Here is a 23,737-nt window from a genome sequence, read left to right as displayed (position 1 = left end):
GAAACGGACAGTATTGTTTCTCTTGTTTCTCTGACACAACACAAAAACCAAATAACTCTCTTTACTAGAAGCTGCACCTGAACACTGGCCCTCGACATTTTACCTTTTCAGTAGCAAATCAGGACAGACCGGAGATGAGAGAAACCTCTCTCAGGCTTTCCCAGTGCATCAAGGCCCTTCCATGCATGGCCGATAAAACCAATCTCATGGGAGGGACGTGAAGACAAAAGCAACCCCAAGAGGCCCCAGCACACCTGAGCGCAGCCTCTAATTTATTCATCTTCACACCTCCCCACCCCCAGCACTATACATAGCTCATCAGTTTTCTTCTTTTCAATACTGTTCCTGATTTGTTGGCCAAGTACAATACAACTTGTGTGGTATTCAAAACACAAGAGCAATCATCAGAAGACAAAAGTATCAATCATATATCAGATAAGGGTTGGACAACTACTATGGGCTTCTAATCAAAGCACTGCAAACGATGTAAAAACACCTTGAACACGACCACTGCCTGCCCTCCAGGCCTGTGGAATTTAGTTTCTCCTCTCTAACCAATGTAAATGCAACAGTTTGCATATAATGCGAGCTGGTATATTAATTATCATGGTGAACAATGGAAAGAAGTCAATTTTCAAGACACTTTAAAACAAATTGTATTTGTCACCAGTACTGAGAACCCTGCCCTCATCCCCCAGCATCAGTACACTCTCTGGATCACGAAATGTCATTACATCAGATACTAATCTGGCCTTCTGAATTTTCTGTGATGTATTAACCTCATGATGCCCATCAGTGTCAGAGAGAAGACGAATCAAGGCCTTCATCACAGCTCGAGGAAGAAAGATGTTGTAGAGATGTTTAGACCAAGCCTCTCCCCATAACTTTTACAGTTTTTCCCCAGGTGCAACCTTCCCATCACTAAAACCATTCCTGCAAAAATCAGCAATAGGGACCATTATCAACAGGGAAAAAAATAATCTTTTGTTACTTGTACTTGGATTCTAAACCAGCGATCTCGTGGGCCCTTGACAAGCCAAATTGTACACGCACAAGTCTGATATTCAACCAGTAGATATGGACACCATCATTCTAGTTGTTAGTATGCTGAAATAGTTTCTTCATGAGTTGATAAATAGGTACTGCCACAACTGCTCACCATCAAGTCCCCCCACACACGTGTGGAGGACCCTTCTTTTCCTCTAGAACCCACAGCCATCATTAGAGATGGCGCCCATTTGGTTTGTCAGTACCTATAGCATAACAATTGTTAAATACTCTGAATCTTTTCCTACAGCGTGTGCCAATCCATCATGGGAAAATTAACTTAATACAACATCTCTTGGGAGGATGGATTTTTTCATTTACCATTTTGCCTAATAAGAAAAGGAAACACTAGATGGGCTCTATCTTTCCAACCATTTGTAGATACTTTGCTTAAACAAATGTGGATTACCTGGTAACTGTATACTTGACATACAAATGTCAGAACTTCCTTCCAAATATGAAACAAATTTTTCATTTAAGATCACTGAATCTTTTGGTTCTTCATATCGTTATTAAGCAGAGGAACTTCGAAAACACCTGATAAGTCATATAATTAAAAATATGTAAAGGAAGATTTAAAGTTTAAGATTTAAGCTCATTTGAATTAGATTCTCTGTGAGCTAATCTGTGAAATTTTTGTTTATAACCTATGAAGATTAATTTTCTTTAAAACTCCTTGGGGACCGCTAACAGCTTTATCATTGATGAGGGTAAAATATAGCAAGATATGCAAAGTAGTTAATAGTTGTTCCTAATCCACGATTTCGGAAAATGGATGCTATTGCCATAATATACTCAGATGTTCCTTTTTCGCCCTTTCAACGTGGATATGCAAATCTTGATGTCACGGGTTCTTCTCCAAATACTTTGTACCACAATGTATCTTTTCTTTTTTTGCCTAGTTCAGGTTTCGCTTTTCTGCTCATTTGCTTGCTCTGCTCTCCCTTGATTGCAGTGACACCTAATGTCAGCATCAGAGAATATCTTCGGCTCGGCCCCGTCAGGCTTCCCCGCTGGCTCCACTCTTCAGCTTACAGAACCGCACCTTCTCAGCAGGTGGAATGCGCTAAACTGGTTGGGCCATGAAAAATGACCAAAACTGACTTAAATTCATTTAAAATGAAAATAAAATTCTTACTTGAAACTATTTGAGTCATAAATTTTCAAAACTGCCTGTTTTTTGAGAGAAGTCTCCCCTTTACCTAAATATAGTATACCTAAATATATAATACCTAATATGGTATATCAGTTCATCTTATTGATAAAGTGTTCTTTTACTTGGTTTCTGGGCCTAGTGGGCTCATTTGAATAATAGTTCTAACAATAAATAAAGTAATTAATGTTTATTAGGAATATATCAAACATCATTTTTTATATGCATTTATCTCTCCACAGAATGGGAGTGACTTGACCTTTGTACTTTGTCTTATCTCTACTAATGACTTGGTCTAGACTAGGACATGTCTGGGAAGATACTGCTCACTTTCTGTCGCTTTTCATGTTCCCTTTCATTTAATCTTCACAACAGCTATGTAAGATGATCATTATAATCATTTCCATTTACATTAATAAGTTGTTTGCAGTCGCACTGGCTCTAATCATGTATTCAGACCCAGTTATCTTGGCCCTTGAGCAGAAGAACAATTGGAGTTTGGGTACAGAGAACAAATGGCCCCATGATCATCATTCCTCAAGTGACTCCTATAAGTAATAAGTCGTCATGGCCATTGTTAAGGCAATGACGATAATGTTAGAGGAAGCATTATAAAATATGTGATTAAAACCAGTGGTCCCACTGTAAAATGTGCAATAATTCCACTTTCATGTTCTTGCTTTCTCTCCAATCAGCCTTAGAGAATGAGCTCCCCATCTTTACCCACCATGGGACCACTCGTCCAGATGTTAGAACCTATCTATTCTTCCCCAGGGCCACCACTCTTAACCACAATGTATGATGCTTACCTTAATAGAAAAACACACCAAATTGGGATTCAAAAGATCTAAGTTAGAAATCAGGCTCTGTCACTGTGAGCTTGGAAAAATCATTAAACCCATTTAGGCTCAACTCAAGTAGAATAATAGCAGTTCAAGTTCAAAATGTCAACCCGAGCCCACATTTTTCTAAACTCTCCTTTGAATATTGTAGGGGGAAAGAAATTACCTCCTCATAAACTACTGAAAGATATATATAGCCAAACGGAAAATTTAAGGAATCACTCAAGGTAGCACAGGTAAGATCAAAATGAAAAAAAAAAAAAAAAAGGAATAAGGTGCCCAAAATCTAAAACATATAAAGGAAAGTCTTCAGAGGCATAAATGAAGAGATCACTTTAGCAAGTTTGCAGTGATGCCTGAAAATAAGACCAAGTTATGGGATGGTAGGTGGGACAGAATTTCAGTTCTGCTGGGGTTTCCAGAATCCAACTAGTTAGAAAACAAAATTAAGAAATTCTGGCCCATGAGGAAGAGGGTAAAGAGATGGAAATTATTAAGGATACATAGATAATTTTCCAAAATCTAATATACAAAAAAAAACCACACAAGATTTTCAGGAAAAAAAGAATGAAAATCAATAACCAGCTACCTAATAAGAAAAAACACTTCTAGGAACTGAACACAGCTATTTCTGTTTACATTTTAAAAATTCATTGAGTTCTAGGCAAAATTAAAGAGTATAAACTTATTTATTTTAAAATACTTATTTAAAGTAGTTTCGAGTATACAGCACATTGGATAGACATCTATATGGTTCATAAAATGATCACCCCAATTGTTCCCTCCTTCCCCTGGCCCTCTACTTAGCCATTGACTACTAAGTTGTACTTCTTTAACCCTTCACCCCATTCTCCCAGCCCCCCAACCTCCCTCCCCTCTGTCCATCACCAAATTGTCCGCTATATTTGTGAATCTGTTTTTGATTAGTTTGTTCTTTTGTTCCTGCATGTAAGTAAAATCATATGGTATTTATCTTTCTCCATCTGACTTATTTCACTCAGCATAAGAACCTCTAGGTCCACCTATGTCATTGGAAATGGTAGGATTTCATTTTTTTAATGGCTGAGTAATATTTTATTCTATATATGAACCATAACTTCTTTATCCAATCATCTGTTGATGGGCATTTAGGTTGCTCCCATATCTTGGTTATTGTAAATTGTGCTGCCATGAATATTGGAGTGCATAGATATTTATGAATTATTGTTGTGGTTTTCTTTGGATAAATACCCAGAAGCAACTGCAGGATCAAAAGATATATACATTTTTCATTTTTTGAGAAACCTCCATACTGTTTTCCATAGCGTCTGTACCAATTTGCAATATCATCAACAATGTACGAGGGTTGCCTTTTCTCCTCATCCTTGCCAACATTTGCTGTTTTTTGATTTATTGATGAGAACCATTCTGACAGGTGTCAGGTAATATATCATTGTGGTTTTAATTTGCATTTCTCTGATGGTTAGCGACCTTGAGCATCTTTTCATATGTCTGTTAGCCATTTGTATTTCCTCTTTGGAGAAATATCTATTCAGGTCTTCTGCCCATATTTTAATTGGATTGTTTGATTTTTTGTTGTTGAGTTGTGTAAGTTCTTTAGAAATTTTGGATATTAACCCCTTATCAGATATATCATTAGCGAATATCTTCTCCCAAATGGTCGGTTGTCTCTTTATTTTGTTGATGGTTTCTTTTGCTATACAAAAACTTTTTAGTTTGATGTAGTCCCATTTGTTTATTTTTTCTTTTGTTTCTCTTGCCTGAGGAGATAAATCTGAAAAGAAATTCTTGTTAATAATATCAGAGAGTTTACTGCCTATGTTTCCTTCTAGAAGTTTTATGGTTTCAGGTCTTACATTTAAGTCTTTAGTCCATTTTGAGTCTATTCTTGTATAAAGTGTAAGAAGGTGGTCCAGCTTTTTTTTTTTTCCTACATGTTATCTGTCCAAGTTTCCCAACATTATTTATTAGAGACTGTCTTTATTCCATTGTATATTCTTACCTCCTCTGTCATATATTAAGTGAGTGCATAGGTGTGAATTTATTTCTGGGCTCTCAATTCTGTTCAATTGATCAATGTATCTGTTTTTCTGCCAGTACCATGCTGTTTTGATTACTGTAGCCTTGTAGTATAGTTTGATATCAGGTAATGTAATACCTCCAACTTTGTTCTTCTTTTTCAAGATTGCCACGGCTATTCAGGGTTTTTATTTTATTTATTTATTTTTGGCTCCATATAAATTTTAGGATTATTTGTTCTAGCTCTCTGAAAAATGCCATTGGTTATTTGGATAGGGATTGCATTGAATCTATAGATTGCTTTGAGTAGCATAGCCAGTTTAACAATGTTTATTCTTTCTACCCATAAACATGGTACATATTTCCACTTATTTGTATCTTCTTTAATTCCTTTTTTCAATGACATAATTTTCTGAAAACAGGTCTTTTACCTTCTTGGTGAATTTGATTCCCAGGTATTTTATAGTTTTGGATGCAGTTGTAAATGGGATTGTTTTCTTAATTTCTCTTTCTGAAAGTTCATCATTGATGTATAAAAATGCTACTGACTTCTGAATATTTACTTTGTAATCTGCTACTTTACTGAATTTATTGATAGGTCCTAACAGTTTTTTGGTGGAATCTTTAGGGTTCTCTCTATATAGTATCATATCATCAGCAAATAACGAGAGTTTTACTTCTTCCTTTCCAATTCGAATTGGAATGAGTATAAAATTATACTTGACAATATCTTGAGTAATTTTTTTTTAATTTCAAGAGACTCATATTAGCCTCAAATCTTCTACACTAAACAGAAGACAGTACACTAAACAAGTAGAACACTAAACAGCCACATCTAGAATTCATTAAACCACAAATAATGTAACATCCAAACAAGTTCTCACACCCATGAGAGGAACAGAAAGACACAGTAGACTTATACAGATCAATACATATCACCCACAGATCCTTGCTCTAAAATTCTACAAAACAGACCCAAAAAATCCAATGAGACAGATATGATGTAAGAGAAATGTCAATGAGAAATAAAACCAATAAAAATAAATGTCAAAAATATTGAAAGTTTAATTATAAAACAAGCGAATGCTGAATAACTTTATCAGTTAGAATGCTATTGATTAAAAGTGACAGAAAACTTTGACTTAGTCGGCTTAACCAATAAAAAAAAAAAAATTTTTAAAAACAAGCCCTAAGTCATGATGGTTCCAAGAATAGTTAAAACAATGACTTGATATTTAAACACACACACACACACACACACACACACACACAGATTCTTTTCATCTTTCTATCAAGCTCTTTAAAGTACAAAGTAAACTTCGTTGCTTTTAACCATTCTCATTATATCAAGGTGGTTGCCACAGTTCCATCCATTACTTCCAGATATGACTATATACAGTGGGAAAGGGGTCATTTTCTTTATGTTTATTGATTTTTATTAATAAGAAAAAATCATATCATATCACGTGTTCATACTTAAACCAATACTGGCTTAGAATAGGTCATCACGATTGGGTTAGAATAGACACGGAGTTCTCTGCCTCAGCACTATTGACATTTGAGCTGGATAATTTTTTGTTGTGGGATCTGTCCTGTGCATTGTAGAATATTTAAAATCTTTCCCAGCCCTCTATGCACTAGACACCTGTAGCAACTTCCACTGTGACAATCAACAATGTCTCTAGACATTGCCAAATGTCCCTGGTTGAAAACCACTGAGATAGACTAATAAAGATGTCCCTCTGGGGCTAGCTATAGGGCCCACCTCCCCTAAATATATAAAGGTAAAGAAAAAAGAGACTATCTGAAGAAAATCGGTGTCTTTCAGAAAAGAGGCTTATATGAAAGAAAAATAGTCTAAGTAAGCAACCAACGGTGTTTAGTACAGTAATTTTTTTAAAGGAGTATACAGCAAATGTAAAATGTGTAATTAAAATCCTGCATTATCTGAAACAACACAGAGGGAAAATGAACGAAGAGATTTCGCAGGGCTGAAAATTTGTTCACTCATTAAGCATACAAAATATAAGTCTGTACTTAGAAAATTACAATATGCAATTTAGTTGACTTGGAGAATATGTCTTTAAGTATTAATTTTCATTGTGGATTTGTATGTACAATATTTAGTCCCTAAGAACCCTGACCAAGTATTGCATTTGGCTGTGTCAAGTGGAAGATCAGCATGAAAAGCTGTATCCTCTTCCAGGAGACATTCTTCTAGTAATATTTTTGAAGTCATCAAAATAAAATAATTTCCTACACAAAGATGTATATATAACTCCTCTAGAAATATAATTTATTCTGTGGCTTGGTGTTTTCACATCTGCAGTTTATGAATATAATTTTGTTTTTACAGATTAAATTATAGCCTTTAAACTTGAATTTATCTCATTATAAACATTATAGTTGCCATCTTAAGATTCTTCATTCTCCAATCTCACAATAAGGTCATATCCATACTCTCCCCAGCTCTGTAAAGGGAGCCGGCTGTCTAACACATCACCCAAGAGCCCCGCCCCTCTGTACTGCCCAGAGGTACTGCTTATTCCTCTCCTTCCGCTGGCTCTGTGACTCACTAGCTCTGCTTTCTTTGCATCATTGTCTGAACAGCTCTTCATTCATTTGAATACTATTTTTTAGATCCAGGGCAGACTTCCTATGGCTGCCTCTCAACTCTGCATGCTCCATTTTAATTCCACCCATAATTTCTAAAACAGGCTCTTCCCTAAACTGGATCTGGGGGAACTGAGTGACCAGTTTGATCCCTGACCTTCCTCCATGGAAAGAAAAATGCTCTCCCTATTCAAGGCATAGAGACATTTTTTATGGATAAAAGTAAAATGTTATCCCTACAGGCTACAGATTAAAGCTTAATTGAAAGACTTGAATCTTTAATCCAAAAGCTATACTCACAATTCTGTTTATTCTTATCTGGCCCACAAGGCAAGAACCAAGGAATAAATCCTACTTATATTTATATTGGGAATATATCACATTTGCTGAGTATTTAGTTGTACTACCATGAAAAAGAGACTTGAGATGCTTAATGAAAGGGTTGGTTTTTTTGCAATGGGAAATGAAGTGATTCTTGACAAAGCAAGAATCCACAGGCTACTGGGACTGAATATTGAGAGACTTATAAAAACACTATGATTTTAAATGCTTGGTGTAAAATAACATTGCTCAAAAACAAATTCTGCAGATATCTATTCCTTTAATCCAAAGAATCTTTTTTTCGGTAAATAAAGATTTTAAAGTAAATATTTGTCTCCACAGGATTTAGAAAATAAAGATAAATTTTTCTATAGAATATTCTTTCTCTTTCATTAGTTTCATAAATACCTGTTCTGATCTGATACAATATTCAACATTATTAAATAAAAAACAGAAGTTCAGAAGTATTGATTGAATGTCGCCATTTGTGTAAATAATAAAAAAAATAGGTAGATATATACAGAGATGGTAGATGATAGGTAGGTAGATAGACAGACAGACAGACAGACACTAAATGGATAGGGACATGGTTGAATATAGAGAAAATATTTCTGAAAGAAGCCTCAAGAAGTTGATAATTATCGTCTCTGGTTAGGAGACATGTAGACTGGAAGATGGGTGAAAGGGAGAACTGTTTTCCACTGTTGGCCTTTTCGCACTGTTTATTTTTTTTATTATTCTGAGAGACTAACAACTGAAATATGGACAGGTGGACACACAAATATATACGGACATACACAAAATGGATAGGTAATCCTAAACTTAAATTCAATTTATGACTTATGTGACCAATTATTTTGCCTTTTTATTTTGACACAAAATATACTTGAAAAATGTTTTACCATAATCCTGGACTAATTATGAAATTTTTAAGTCTGTTAGATAAATATAAACAAACTAATCTAATTGCCTGTTTTCCTATATTTTGCACAGTAAAGGGTTTTATAAAAACACTATAAAGAGTAACTGAATTATAAAAATGTGGAATTTTAAAACAACATTTTATTTTTTTTCTCTCTCTGGAAAAAAAAAAAAATAACCCTGATCTCTTTAGCTATTAATCACATTCTTGTAAACAGAGTAACCCTTAGGAATGTCTCTTTGCTTCATATCTAATCTGCAAGGCTCACTGAACATTCATCAAAAACAGAGGTGTACACATAGTTCCTACATTCATACCAGTTTCTTTCTTCCCCCTCCTTTTTTTTTATTCTGGTGTTGAACTCCAGCCAAACATTAAATTACCTTGGGAAGTAGAAGGTAGAAGAGAAAACAGCCCAAAGATTGTATTTGGCTCTACTTTATGAGGACATTCAATCTTAATTTAGAGAAAAAGAAAAGTGGTTTTTTTTTTCTTTTTTTTTTTTTTTAGCATGAGAACTGGAAAGAAATACAGGGTTTTTCAGACAAGCCTATTTTTGTAAGTTTGCAGGTGACTGTGCTCTTGTTTCAATGCAGGTGGGGCTGTGGGTCAGAGGTGTGTGTGTTTGTGTGTGTGTCTATAAATCCACACCCATTTTAAATCAGAAACATCCAGAAAATACTTCCAGCAGGAGCACTGGCTAGTTCAGGTAAGCAAGTAAACTTTCTCGATTATTTAATCAGCAGTCAAGCTCTGCTATATTTCAATAACCCATGGATTGCTATTCAAAAGTGAGGTCTTCAGTAAAGGTTAGGGAACGTTCAATGAGATTGTATATTTTTCTTTTAATGAACTGAATTTCCTTTGCTGGCTTCATACTTTCATTCTCTACTTATATTAATGATGTCATTATTGACCAAAACAGACCCTTCAAAAATTATGCTACGAGTAACAATTGTTTTTCCCTATTTTCTTTTAAATGTTGTTTTATTTTAAAATAAGGAATATTTTTATATAATGTCTTAGTAAATGGCATGTTGAATTACTTTTGAAAAGTAAAATGCTAGTGTTAGAAAATGCTAACTGGCTAATGTTTATAACACCTAATTGTAGATGTTTGGTTGTGTGCCTCCTGAGTACACAGTAAGCTGACCCAGGTCCACAACCATGCCATATTCCTGTGTGTCCGCCAGCAGCTTAACCGTGTGTCTGGGGTTAGAGAGTCCTCAGCAATTCACATTCCATTTCACCAAGTAAAGCCGTGTATATCCAAAATAGCAATATATAAATTGGTAAGCTTTGTCATAGAATATATTTAATATCCATTTTACCACTTGTCAAACAATGTAAAACAGAAAACTGACATCTTGATTTTTTTTTTTAACTAGAACATTCTTTGAGAATAATCCACAATAATTTGAATTTTGAAAAAAAAAATTAAGTTTGGTTTCCACTCGACTCTAAACCTGGCAGTTTTAAAATAGGAAAATGATAAAGTTATACTTCCTCTCTTTTCATATAGATTACACATACTTGTCTCTGTCTCTACCATAAAGAACCTTTTCTGATGCTTCTTTCAGTTTAAGACCCTGCCCTAAATGGTTTCTTCCATTTCTCTACTGCAGCTTTCCAACTGACAGAGCCTGCACTCCCCACACTGAGCTTTGTGCTCCAGATTCAGTTGTCTTTATCCCCTACTAAAATCTACTCTTTCTTTGTTTTTGTCTTTCACGTACAAGATGACCAGTCCTTACGGTAAAAGATGACATTCTGAAATGTTTTATGGTATTAATAAGTTATAAGAACTTAAACTGAAGTCCTTATCAGGTACTGTGGTTATTGTTTAACAGGGTTTTTTAATTTAATAACTATATACGAAAAAAATATATGTATAAAATGGGTTCACTGAAGATTAGGAAAGAAAATAATTTAAATAGGACTAACCTGCAAAGGCAACCATTTTCAATCCTGAGGTGGGCTGAAGGGGAAAGCCACTGGCAAGGCAAGGATACTAGAATGAGAGGAGCAAGAAAGCATCTGGAGAAATCTAGAATCTACACACTTCTCCACCTCAAAGTTGTTGTTCTCTGTGACTACAGCTGATATATTATATGATGAGCCTATTACCATTATCAGGCAGTTAATTATTTTAAGGAGGGGTTGTCTTACTAATCTCTCAATTTTCCCACAATGCCTAATATGGTTATCATATATGACAACATTCTTGTTTGAGCAGAATCACAAAACAGTCATTCACTATTTGGGTGAGGAATTCACTGCTAAATAAGTCAACAGGAAAATTGTTTTGAAGGAATTTTGAATAAACTTGAAAGAATTCTGTACATTGTGTGTTTTGAGGTGATTTCAAAACTGCACATGCCAACTATTTCACATGGTTTTTATATGCAATAAATGTTGTAACTGAGGAACATTTCACAAGTATTAAACACTCCATGTAATAAGTGTTTATTACATGGAGTGGTAAGACCAGCTCAGGTCTAACTCTAGACTTTCGATTATATCTTGGGATAGTACAATGACTTGAAAATCCATTTGAATTCTAGCTAACCAAGGGAGAATAATAGATGCAGCAAGTCTGTACTTCTTTACACATACATTTAATTTATAGCGATGTGACAGTAAATCTGATTTTTAAAAGAGCTGGGTTGTAACCAAAGGACAAGAGGCTAAGTAACAGATGGAAGGATGAGAAAGAGAAGTAACTATAGAGGAACTGAAGAACAAGAATCCTTTATATTCCACTTTTTCTCTGAATTCTATTATAAGCAATATTTCTTTATGTCTAGTCTTATTAACTTGGTATGAAGTTAAAATGTTGTTTTAATCTATCAGATCAAGAAGAAATCAAAAGAATATTTATACATGCCAGAATTCACCTTTGCATTGTGCTTTAGAGCTGAAAGACCTTTAAGAAACCCTATCTTATTTGAGTTTCACTGTAGTGCTGTAAATGCACTCAGAGATGAGCTTTGAGTGGCCCCATCCAATTCTCTTTCAACTTCATCGTACTGCTCCCATGACGCCCAGAATCTGGCTTTTCTCCAAGTGGATGCTTACTGAGTTGGTTGAATTTTTAAAATATTTTTTAAATAAAATGCAAATGAAGGTTGTACCATGTCAACCCATGCAAGCAGAGCAAACTGTCAGCATAAGTTTGGCATGACTCTTAGCAAATGTTTTTGTGTACAAGAAGGTTTAATTACAATTGTAAAAATGTGGCATTGGATAACAAATGTCTTAATGAAAGCTTGAAGTAACCTACTAGATTCTGAAAATTATTTTCTATCATCTAGCTTCTTCTGATGGCTTCTAAAGAACACACAATGTCACACTCAGCTTTGTTCCTCTGCCTCATACTGGTCACGGTTTCTTCCAACCTTGCCATTGCAATCAAAAAAGAAAAGCGGCTTCCTCAGACACTTTCAAGAGGTACTGGAATCTCATTTTATTTTCTAAACTCAGTCATTTGGATTGTTTCAAAATTCCCAGTCTCTTACTCATAGTCTCCTTATAAAGCAAACTTAGTTAACTGTAATATTTTGTTGTTTACCACTTTAAAATAGGCAAACCAAACTAAACAGCAAGAACAACAACAACAAACAGAAAGGATCGGTTGAATTTAAAGAGTGAACTAAACCAACTGCAAAACAATAACAATTTGCTATCTTTTATAGAAACAGTGACAAAATGGTTTCGTTGCCTGTAACTTTGGTAACCAAAATCCTAGAAAATAACATTGGTTGATATATCATAACGATGTCCTACAGGCAATTAATATCCCTCAAAATCTGCTTCAAATCCATGTCCTCTATGTTTTTAGGCACAAAACATAATTTGGAATTATATACAAGAATCCCAGAAAATTATACTTTATTCCTTCCTCTGAGAATTCTGGTTAACCAAGAGTTTGCTATATTGACTCCAGGAAACAGCTGCAGTGGTTTTAGATATCATAATCTAGAGCTATCACTGGCTACGTGTTTAGAAAACATTTCTATTTTGCACTTAGAATTCTTCTTTCACTTAAGAAACAAATATGTCTTCATCTATAAAGAAATATTTTATAAAGAAAATTCTCAAAATTGGCTCTCCTACATATCCAGGTAACAGAAATAAGAACAAAATCATTTGTCTCTACATAGCTAATTTAAAATTAGAAGTATAAACCACTAAACACTTGACTGCTACTTGGAATAGTAATGTGATGGGAGCAAATGGAGACTAATTATAGCAAAATTTCAAATTTTAAAATATTGATATTCTTTCCAAGTTCATTCATTCTTTAACAGGTGTACTGAGTGCCAGCCAATTATCCATCAAAGTTAATTATTTCTGCTCCAGTTTAGAATCATGGAAACTATAAACCAGAAGTTTTTGCAAAAGTAATAGATAGAAATATATTCCTAAGTATAATTTATGATGTATCTCTATGTACAAATATAATAGTTATAAAACAATGAGTTCCATAGCCTGAAAGTGCCAAAGACTAAGCTAGTCTTTGCCCTTAAAGACCCCCCAGGAGTGAGTTAAACAGCATGCTACAACTGTTCCATAAGGCCCCAACATTCTGTGTATTCACTTTCAAGTGTCTATTAAAATTTTTGGGTGAATTTTTGAAAATATACTCAATATACATGGTAAATTTTAAACAACTTGATGAGTCTGCTATTTCAGTTATTTAGAACCAAATAGGGAAAATGACTGATATCAGCTGGCAATTCCATTATTTTAAGAATTGGTTTACATTTGGTTAAGCCTTTACCATCTATTAGCATGTAGGAAGTAATTGAAAGAATGAGGCTCAAAATGAATGAGGATTAAGGGTAGAGGTAAGAGAGAAGAATTTGGATACCATGTGCAGAGTAGAATATGGAGCCCCTTAAAGCAGAGGACAACACCAAAGAGTTAAGTAGAGAGAGTATTTAGAAGAAGAGGGAAGATTATTGGGAAAAAGTTATAACATTTTTAAGAAAACAAAATGGTGACCCCCCCCCCCCCCCCGCCACACACACACACACACAAAGAAATTCTAACTTATTTTTAAATCAAAAAAACTATCCAGGGCCCAGCATCCAGCCCAGTTAGTTACTGGCATATAGTAGGCACTGAATAAATATTTTGGATGAATAAATAAAATCTCAGAAGACAAGCAAGCATAGCTGGAAAAATAATTATGGTAACAAACAAAGACCCTGAAGAGAGTTTAAACTGTATCACCTTTGGCCTGTTGTGATTATGAGATAAAGTGTATAACAAATAATTACACTACAATATGGCTCCCCTACAAGGCAATGAATGGCTTGAGAACAGGAATCACATTGTCTTACCTTTGTACACCCAGTGCTAAGTGGAGTAAGGCATACTGCAGATGTTCCTTTAATGTTTGTGGGACTAAGTCAAACAGGGACAGAGAATAATAATTCTTCCCATTGCTGAGCCTCCAGCATTGAATATGACTTGCAGCAGAATAAAAAAATTAAATAGGAGTCCAGTCTCACTGGCTATTCCTAGAATAGCTCTTATTTAATGCAAAGTATGGTATGAAGTCACTACACATGTTCAAGCAAAGTTATAAAGAAGATCAGGATTATTACAGATAGGCAAGGCAGTAAACAAACATAACACGTCTTCCAATGTTAAGATACTAAAATCAGGCAAAAACCAACAACACAGCTGGTAAGGGGGTTAAATAGTGTTACCACTTTGAAAACAGTCTGACAGTTCCTTAAATGATTAAATGTGGAGTTGTCATGTGACCCAGCAATTCCAATCCTAAATATACAGACAAGAGAAACTAAAACATATGTTTGCATAAAAATTTCATGTAATGTTCATAGCAGCATTATTCGTGAAAGCCAAAAAGTAGAAGCAACTCAAATGTCCATCAACTGATGAATGGATAAATAAAAGTGTGGTATATCCATACGATGGAATAATATTTGGCCATATAACGAAATGATGTACTAATGCATGCCACAACATGGACGAACCTTGAAAACATTATATTAAGTAAAAGCATCTAGTCACAAAATACCATATATTGTATGGTTCCATTTTTCTGAAATATCCAGAAAAGAAAATTTATAGAGACAGAAAGTAGGTTAGGTGTTTTCAGAGCTAAGGGAGATGGAAGGATTAGAGAGTGATGGCTAAAAGATACAGGGGTTTTGTTTGTTTGTTTGTTTGTTTTTGAAGTGATGAAAATGTTTTTAAATTGATAGTGGAGATGGTTGCATAACTCTGTGAATATACAAAAAAAGCTTATACTTTCAGTGGATGAATTGTATTTATGTGTGAATTATATTTGAATATACCTGTTACCAAAAAGCAAACAAAAACGAACAAGCAAAAATCACGGAAATGTGTTCATCTTGCTTTGTAATTCTGCTTCATAATTTTGGTCACCTTTTAGCCATGGTATCAAAACCAGAAGTTGCAGTCTGACAACATGTAAAACATATGAGAAAATCTGGGTCCAAACTGGCCTGCAAATATTTCTATTTTCAAATTAATTTAATTTTTCTCATCCATCAGGATGACTGAGATATTTCCTATTTCTGGAAAGTTTGTGCATTCTCCTCAATGAGTTTATTCTTTAATCTCTAAAAGACATTCCCAACTACCTGTAATACTTTTTAAAAGACTAGCAGGTTCTCCTTCTACTCATTGCTTTCTGTTTCCCTCTCCGGCATTCTTCTGGAAGCTTCCAGAACACCTGTGTTTTTGTTGTGTTTCTCAGCCATGAAATTCCCACGCCAGAATTTTTCTATGATGAAATTCAAAGCAAAATTTAGAATTGCTTTTTCATAATGTAAACTGACTTAGAAGGGGTCAGCATCTTTTGACAGTCAAGGCACAAGGGCACTATATAGTATGGTCCAAAGTATTTCAGATAGACTTAAAAGTATGCAAACATTCACTGCTCTTTTCTGTTGTTCACTCTAAAAGCCAGAGGTTTTGCATGATCCAGAGAAGTTCTTTCAATCACCACTAACAACAACACTTATTCAGCACTACTAGGTTCAAGGCCATGGGCCTTGAGGTTTGAAACAGTCACAAAACCTCAGCAGGATGTCACCTCTTTGTATCCAATTATAATTATATAGCCTCTCTACCATATGTAAGATGACTGCTTGATAGCATAAATATCTGTAGATAGGTATTTGTTTGTCGCGTGCCCATTTCAGAGTTCTCTGTGTCAATGTATTGATTTCTTTCTTATGTTTTAGGATGGGGAGATGACATCACTTGGGTACAGACTTATGAAGAAGGTCTCTTTCATACTCAAAAAAGGTAAAACACCGCCCAGTTAATTTTGACAGATCACATAGGTACCTCCTCACTGAAAAGCTCCAAACCAGTATGTTAGCTTTTGAAAGGATACCACAGGTATTTTGCTCCACTACTGTATGCTCTTTAGACTAAGAGTTGCCATTAAAATGTTCTTTATAAACAAGAGCTCTAAATACCTTTGTGTTAATTTCTTAAATACCGAAGCAAGCTTTTGAATATAAGTTGTATAAAAAATGTTATTAGTTATTAGGCTTTATACAAGCTTAAAGAGGAACTGGCTTAGAAAAGCAGCTCTCAAGGCTTTCTGATTATCAGAACAATTCAAAGTTTCCTTTAAAATCCACACTCATGATCAATCTGTCAAGTACTTACAGAGTAGCTATTGCTATGGCCAAGCACACTGTTCTATACTCAGTGACCAAGAGTGACATGATTTTTATTCTTATGGACTTACTAAATCTTTGGAGATGGAGTTGAGAAACTTGTATTTTTAAAAAGCTCATCAGGAATTTATCAAATATCTGAAGAACATTCAATTACAATACTCTTTAAAGAAGAAAGAAAGGTTCCAAGTGAGAATTGAGTAAAATGCTGTCTCAACACTGGACAAATATTGCAAAAGAAAGAAGTCTATGGAATAATCATTTCCAAATAGGAATATAATAAACAAACAACATATTAACAAAGAACAGTGAGCAGAACATTTAAAGAATACACCCTGAGTAAGTGAGATTTAGTTTGGGAATGCCAGGAAGATTCAAGATTAAGAAATCTATTAATTTAACTAATGTAATATTTATAAGGAGATGAATCACACAAATACCTCCTATTTTCAAAAATGCTGAAAGGCATTTAATAGAAGACAAATACATGTTTGATTTTTTTAAGAACTATTATTTAACATTATTTATTTATTTATTTTTATTCTAACAAGAAAACATCCATCCCAACAAAAAAGCCATCATGTTTATTGGGAAAATGAATAGAAGTATCCCACTGAAGTCCAGATAAGACAAAGAAGTCTACAATCATCCTTAATCAGTATGAAACAGTTGACAAATCTATGATAAAACAATGGTATTGGTAAATGAATCAAATAAAGATTATAGAATATACAAAAACGATACTACAGAAATTTTTTATACAATGAAGTGACATTTTTTAAAGCAGGGATAGGGGTGATAGAATATGTAAAATATTAGAATTGGTAGCCATCTGGGAAAAATAAATCAATTTAGATCCCTGCCTCATATTTTATCACAATAAATTACAAAGATTTAATTATAAAAATGAAGCCATTAAGACACTAAAAGATATTATTGCAAAATTTTATTTCTTTAACTTCTTGGAGTAAGAAGGGCCGGCATGAGAGTGAGGCCAGAGAAGACCCTAGGATGCAAAAATAAAGCACTCGACACTTGATTTTGTACCCTGGATGCTCTTCTTGCCTCGCCCTATTCCTTCTATGGAAAGCATATGTATCAAAACTATAAATACACATACTTTTTGACCCAGAAATTTGACTTATGGAAATTCATTTTTCAAATATACTCACCCATATGCAAAATTATATGTAAATAACATCACCAAAGCAATGTTTGTAACTGTTTAGAAAAACTGTAAACACAAAAAATTGGAAACCATTAAAATGTCTATCTTCAAGGACTAATTAAATACATTAAAAATATCTATATAATGGAATATTATATAGAAGCACAACAAAATGATATCCAAGATGTAGCTTTATATTAAAAAGTAAAGTGCATATACATGTGTTTAGTGTGCTAGAATTTGTAGTATGAAAAAAGAAATATATACATATACATACACATGGACATGCATATGGACATAAAATAATTTCTATATTCATACATATAATGGTAGAAGTTCAGGAATCAGAATGACTCACGCTGCTAATACGTTTTCTGTCTCAGGACACCTATTCCTGCTAAGATTGACCAGAGTTATCTAGTAGAAAGATTACCACTTGATTCTTAGGAGTTCCTGGTTCTATACTTGCCTCTAAAAAATGTCAATAAATATTCATAGGGTTGATTTTATAAAGAAGCAGGTAAATAATATTGCACTTATCAGATTTCTTGTCTGCCTTTTCACCAATAAGTTTGAAGTTGACGCAAATGCTAGCTTTATACCTATATCTAATAAAGTGAGTTGTAGGATTTATTCCTACCTAAATTTTACTTAAAATTTAAGTTTGAGGATTAAATAATTCAAAGTGTATTAGTTAACACTTTTGAGACCAATGTAAAATAATGAGTTGTTCAATGACAAGTATTTCATATGATTACCTCTGTTGTTTTTTAAAAAGATTTATGCTTAATATGTATACATTAGAGTCTATCCTTTGGTACTGAACATCTTCTCAAAATTAAACATTTTAAAAAACATCCTATATATATCCAAATCATAATTCCTTTATCCTTCAATACAGTTAATATTCTAATTTTTCTCTTATTCTAATGAGCAGAGAAGTCAATTAGCTACCAGCAAAACTTCTTTTCAAAGAGTTAAAATCGAAATGAAACTGAAAAATGTAGAGAGAGAACTCTGAGATTGTTCGTATATTGTGAATTGTTACAAGAACAAAAGGATGTGAAAGTCAAATATTAATAGGCTTTTTGCGAAAACTAAGAAAAAAAAACTAAATAAAAATTTGGCCCTCCTGAAACCTTATACCAGATATTTATTGAAAATTAAGCTCATGTTCATAATATTCTTTCATCTCTGGAGATAGGATTGATAGTTATTTTACTAACTGTACTCCAGTGTACTTAAGAACGAGCTTGTTAAACTACAGATTCCTGGACCCCACCTCTAGAGATCCTGATTCAGTGGGCCTGGATGAGCCTGATCATATCCATTTCTAATGAGCTACCTGGTTATGCTCCAAGTTCTGGGGCCATATTTTGACTAACACTATTACAGACTACATTGCTATGATTTGTCAGTCAGATTTTTACTTTAAATCTTGTTGAAAATGAAAAAACTTTAAATTTAATTTCACTGTAAATTTTGGCTCAGAGTTAATCACTTGACTTAATTCCATGCTCTCTCTGTTTAGTAACAAGCCACTGATGGTTATTCATCACTTGGAGGAGTGTCAATACTGCCAAGGTAATTTTAGCTCCTGAGATCTTATTGTGTTTCCAGTATAAACTAGAAAAAGTAACCTGGTAAAAATTGTAAAGGCAACACTCAGAAAATTCCATTTGGGGAGAAAAAAAAAGACAATTGCCATACCACCATTTTACTAAGATGCTTAAAAATTATAATAATTATTAAAAATCTGTTGAATAAATTTATATGTCCTTTAGAATTTTATTTCCCTTGTCCTCCCACAAAGAAAGGGGGGAAAAAGGTGGAAAAACTTGCTAAAAGAAGATGTTATTAAACAAATGAGTCAATGACTTACATGAAATTTTAAAACTGGTGGCTTCATTAATGTGATTATCCCCTAATATCTTCATGGACAGACTGTGTCCTTCATTGCTTACTGGTAAGAGACAAAGTGGCAATGTGCCAATGAACATTTTACATTCAAGTTATAGATGCAAACAAATGCAAAATAATAGTTTTATTTTGCTATGCTATATTGAAGGTGTCTTTATCCTTAAAACTGATTGATGTTCATTAAATTTTCCCCCACAGCACTGAAAAAAGTGTTTGCCCAAAATAAAGAAATACAAGAAATGGCTCAGAATAATTTCATCATGCTGAATCTCATGGTACATGATCTCTACAATGTTTTTGTAATATCACAATTCAATGGAAATTTGAATCTCTTTTTTTTCTATTTTTAAGACAAAAAGAGTTAGAAGGTGTTGGTGTATACAGAATGTTATATAGAATTATAAAAGGCCAAAATAAATAATTCTCTGAAAACCTCATTCACACAAAATATTTTCAAAATCAACTGTAAAAAACAATCCAATCCAATAACATTTATTTTTTTTCTTCTCCTACTAGCATGAGACCAGGGATAAAAATTTATCACCTGATGGACAATATGTGCCTAGAATCATGTTTGTGGGTATGTATGTAATCTCAGTACATCAGATTTATAAAAACAGTAACATCTTGCTTTTATTTTTAAATGTTAGTTCAAGTGCTATTTTTTTTTAAAGGGGATTCATTACTAATCCAGTCAATAACGGACTTGTTAGTTCTACAGTCAAAGCTCACTATATCAATAATATGCACATTTTAAATATTTTTAAAACTAACTGATGCTACTAAATCAATATCTCAATGTACTTTCAGTACAGTTCCCCAAACTGTATTGACAGATAGTTATGACCTACTAAAATGAGAGTTCAAGTTATCTCATTATGAATTCACATGTATGAAAACTGATTTTGCTTATAAATTTGCTTAATATTTCAGGGTAAGAGGCAAGAATGATTTTAAGAACATTTTAAGTAATACATTAGAGACATTTTTTCTTGGCAGATCCTTCTTTAACAGTCAGAGCTGATCTAATTGGAATATACTCTAATAGACTGTACACATATGAACCTCAGGATTTACCAGTATGTAAGTATTCACAAGTTATCTTGATCAGAGGTACTAACTGATGCTTGACTAAGTATCGATGATACCCTGTATCAGTGCTTCCCCACAAACAGTGTTATCCCCAAATCAGAATCACTGGGAATGCTGGTAGTGGAAGTATTTAAAATATAAGCCCTTAGCTCCCGCTGAAATCAGAATTTTCAGGGCACCTTGGAATCTCGTTTTTAACAGGGATGGCTAATGATCTGATGATCACTAAATTTGGAGACCACTGAAAAGAATATAGACCACTTAAGAGAACCAGTCTATTCTGTGGGTATAAAGATCACATGTGAGTTCCACGAAGTGATGTCTTTTTCTCTCCTTTGCTATAAGCAAGGAGATACAGTCTTACTCGGGACTTTAATCTAATTTTTATAGCATCATTGTCAACTATATTTAATAAGATAACTATGCATGTCAGATTCAGTGATACAGACACAAAATGATCGGTTAAAAAAATGGATACTCCCTTAAAACCCATCTGGTAAAATTGTTTAACATAGAGAAAGTTGATTAACCAGCTTTGAATGGTCAAATCCCTAAATTTATATGTATACCTTTAGCATAAAATTCTTTAATGTTGTAGATAAATTTCCATGCTTTCATAGCTATTAAGTTAAATAGGCCAACTTTAGATTCAGGAGTTTAAAGGTTATAACATTTGATACTTTTACTTACTAATAGAATAATATGTATTTACTTTTATTTCAGTGATAGAAAACATGAAGAAAGCATTAAAACTCATTCAATCAGAGTTATAAGGAATTTTCTTGAAGAGGTCAAATGTCATGAAGATGAATTTCTGGTTAACTAATACTAAATGTGCAAGTATATGGATTCTGTAACATTACCATTTAGATTTTTAATGTGTTTGCAATATTCTTATGATGGTAAAATGTTATTTTAATAAATATCAAAACCCAAGCATGACAATGTAGTGGTTTAATTTCTCCCTGCATCCGTAGCGAAGAAAGCTTTTCATGAGCCAAGAGTTTGGGGGGAGACAGCAGGACCTAAATAAGAGGCTGTCTCTCCTTCTTCACCTCTCATTCATGTCACCAAGTTATCTAGACTTAACTCTGCCCGCTCCACTGTATCAAACCTGCTAGGGCAGGTCGTAAATGGTGCGGATGTTGCCAAAGTAAATGGATGCATCTCTGTCCACTTATTATTTGAACTTTTAGCACCATATTTCAGAGTTAACCATTGACTTCTGTTCTTACTTTAAATTAAAAGATATTTAAAAATGAATTACAATAAATTTTTAAAAATATTTTTAAATATTTTAAAATAATGTTATTTAATTATTGGATGGATATTTAATCCTTTTAATAATTTTAAGAAATTATGTCCAGTTAACTAGAAAGAGAGGATTATATCCATTTTTAAATTATCAAACATCCAACCACCAATTAAATTCTTCATAGGAAGCTTCTGGAGGATCCGCACCATGACTTCCATTCCTTTAAATACCACAAAAATTCCTAACTTTTTAATGGAAAAAAAATCCCATAATAAGATGGGAGAGAATGTTTTAAATGGGCAGAACATTTCCTAACCCATAGGATTTGATTGCATTTAAATAATTTGAAGTATTTCGAGATATAAAAGTACACCTTAATATGGAATAGATATACAGTGTCTATAATATAGATATTTGATTAATTTCAATGTTCCATGAGTCAGAGCAAGAAAGGTTCTTTCCAGCTTTTATTTGATTACTATTCTGTTCATTTTAAGCAGACTTAGTCGCTAATCTATTTGGATATAAGTAGGTTACATGACCAATAACTAGATATCAGTACTAGATATCCATGTGTCATATTTGCAGAAGAATATTAAACAACCTATATTTAATCTTTTTAAGTTTTAGATCAATGTCTGAAAGTTGATTTTTAAAAAGTGCATGTTGTCATCAAAGCACACTGGCATTCTCTGCTTTATTAATTTAAAGTATGAATATTAAAGTAATATAGTTGATTCCAATGTTACATAAATAGAAGCAGAAAATTCAGTGGTTATTTGCAATGAACTAAAAAGACATCAGTTGACAATTTAATTGCTCTCTGAGAACTAATAAGTAAAATAGAATATTCACTATTTTCTTCAATTAGTGTAAAAATGTTACGAAATAATAAATTGATTATTCTTTATTGCAAAAATGTACCCTTGTATTTTAATACACATATAATTATATTTGATTATAACCTGTGCATATAATTATACATACACTAATATTTAATATAAATACATTATACATACAATTATTTGATAATAAGTTATATTAGTCAGTATAGCCTTATAACCAATTTGATTTCCCTTTATTCAACTTTAATAAACTCTATATCCTAGTTGATATTTCTATCTTATTTCTTCATTTTAAAAAATTAGTGCTTTATATTTGATCACTTCTAATGTTATCCCAAGCCTTGAAATGTAAAACTACACTTAGAATACATATATGCATATATAACTTTATTTTCATTACTTTTACATTTATAACCTCCAAAATAACTATTTATTCCTTCTCTCACACATCCAATGTTAAGAATTAAATTACTAACATCAACTGCTTGAAATAGTATGCACAATTCTGTGTTGATAGGGCCTTTTCATAGAGAAGTGTTCAGAGCTCTCATTTTCATTTTAAAGAGATATAATAGTCAAAAAAGTTATGAATCAAAAATAGATTAAAGTATCAAGAAGGGCATTGGTTAAATTTTAATTCTATAAAAACAATATTTTTTTAGTATATCTTATGCAATATTTGGGACATACTTATACTACAAATGTATTCATTATTTATGTGAAATTCATATTTAACTGTGTGACCTGTACTTTCATTTGCTATCAATGATAACCCTAATTTAGAATTACTGTACTAGATGCTCTTCTTTCTCCTCCTACTCTTTCTCTTTTCACTTATTTTTT

At 33.3% G+C, this 23,737-nt stretch overlaps 1 protein-coding gene across 1 annotated transcript; it reads left to right on the top strand.

Annotated features, from left to right (window-relative positions):
- The first annotated feature begins 9,431 nt into the window (after positions 1-9,431).
- AGR3 (anterior gradient 3, protein disulphide isomerase family member) lies at positions 9,432-22,006 on the top strand. The gene is made up of 8 exons (XM_016139470.2): positions 9,432-9,626; positions 12,232-12,367; positions 16,168-16,231; positions 19,314-19,366; positions 19,901-19,977; positions 20,219-20,282; positions 20,702-20,785; positions 21,518-22,006. The coding sequence occupies exons 2-8, from the start codon at positions 12,241-12,243 to the stop codon at positions 21,565-21,567; spliced, it is 519 nt and encodes a 172-aa protein (XP_015994956.1). The 5' UTR covers positions 9,432-9,626; positions 12,232-12,240; the 3' UTR covers positions 21,568-22,006.
- Positions 22,007-23,737: the final 1,731 nt, after the last annotated feature.

This window comes from Rousettus aegyptiacus, unplaced genomic scaffold, assembly GCF_014176215.1.
Source record: "Rousettus aegyptiacus isolate mRouAeg1 unplaced genomic scaffold, mRouAeg1.p scaffold_m13_p_13, whole genome shotgun sequence".
Classification (NCBI taxonomy): Eukaryota; Metazoa; Chordata; class Mammalia; order Chiroptera; family Pteropodidae; genus Rousettus; species Rousettus aegyptiacus.
The sequence above is the reverse complement of the archived record's forward strand: the minus strand, read 5'-3'. Positions and strand labels throughout refer to the sequence as shown.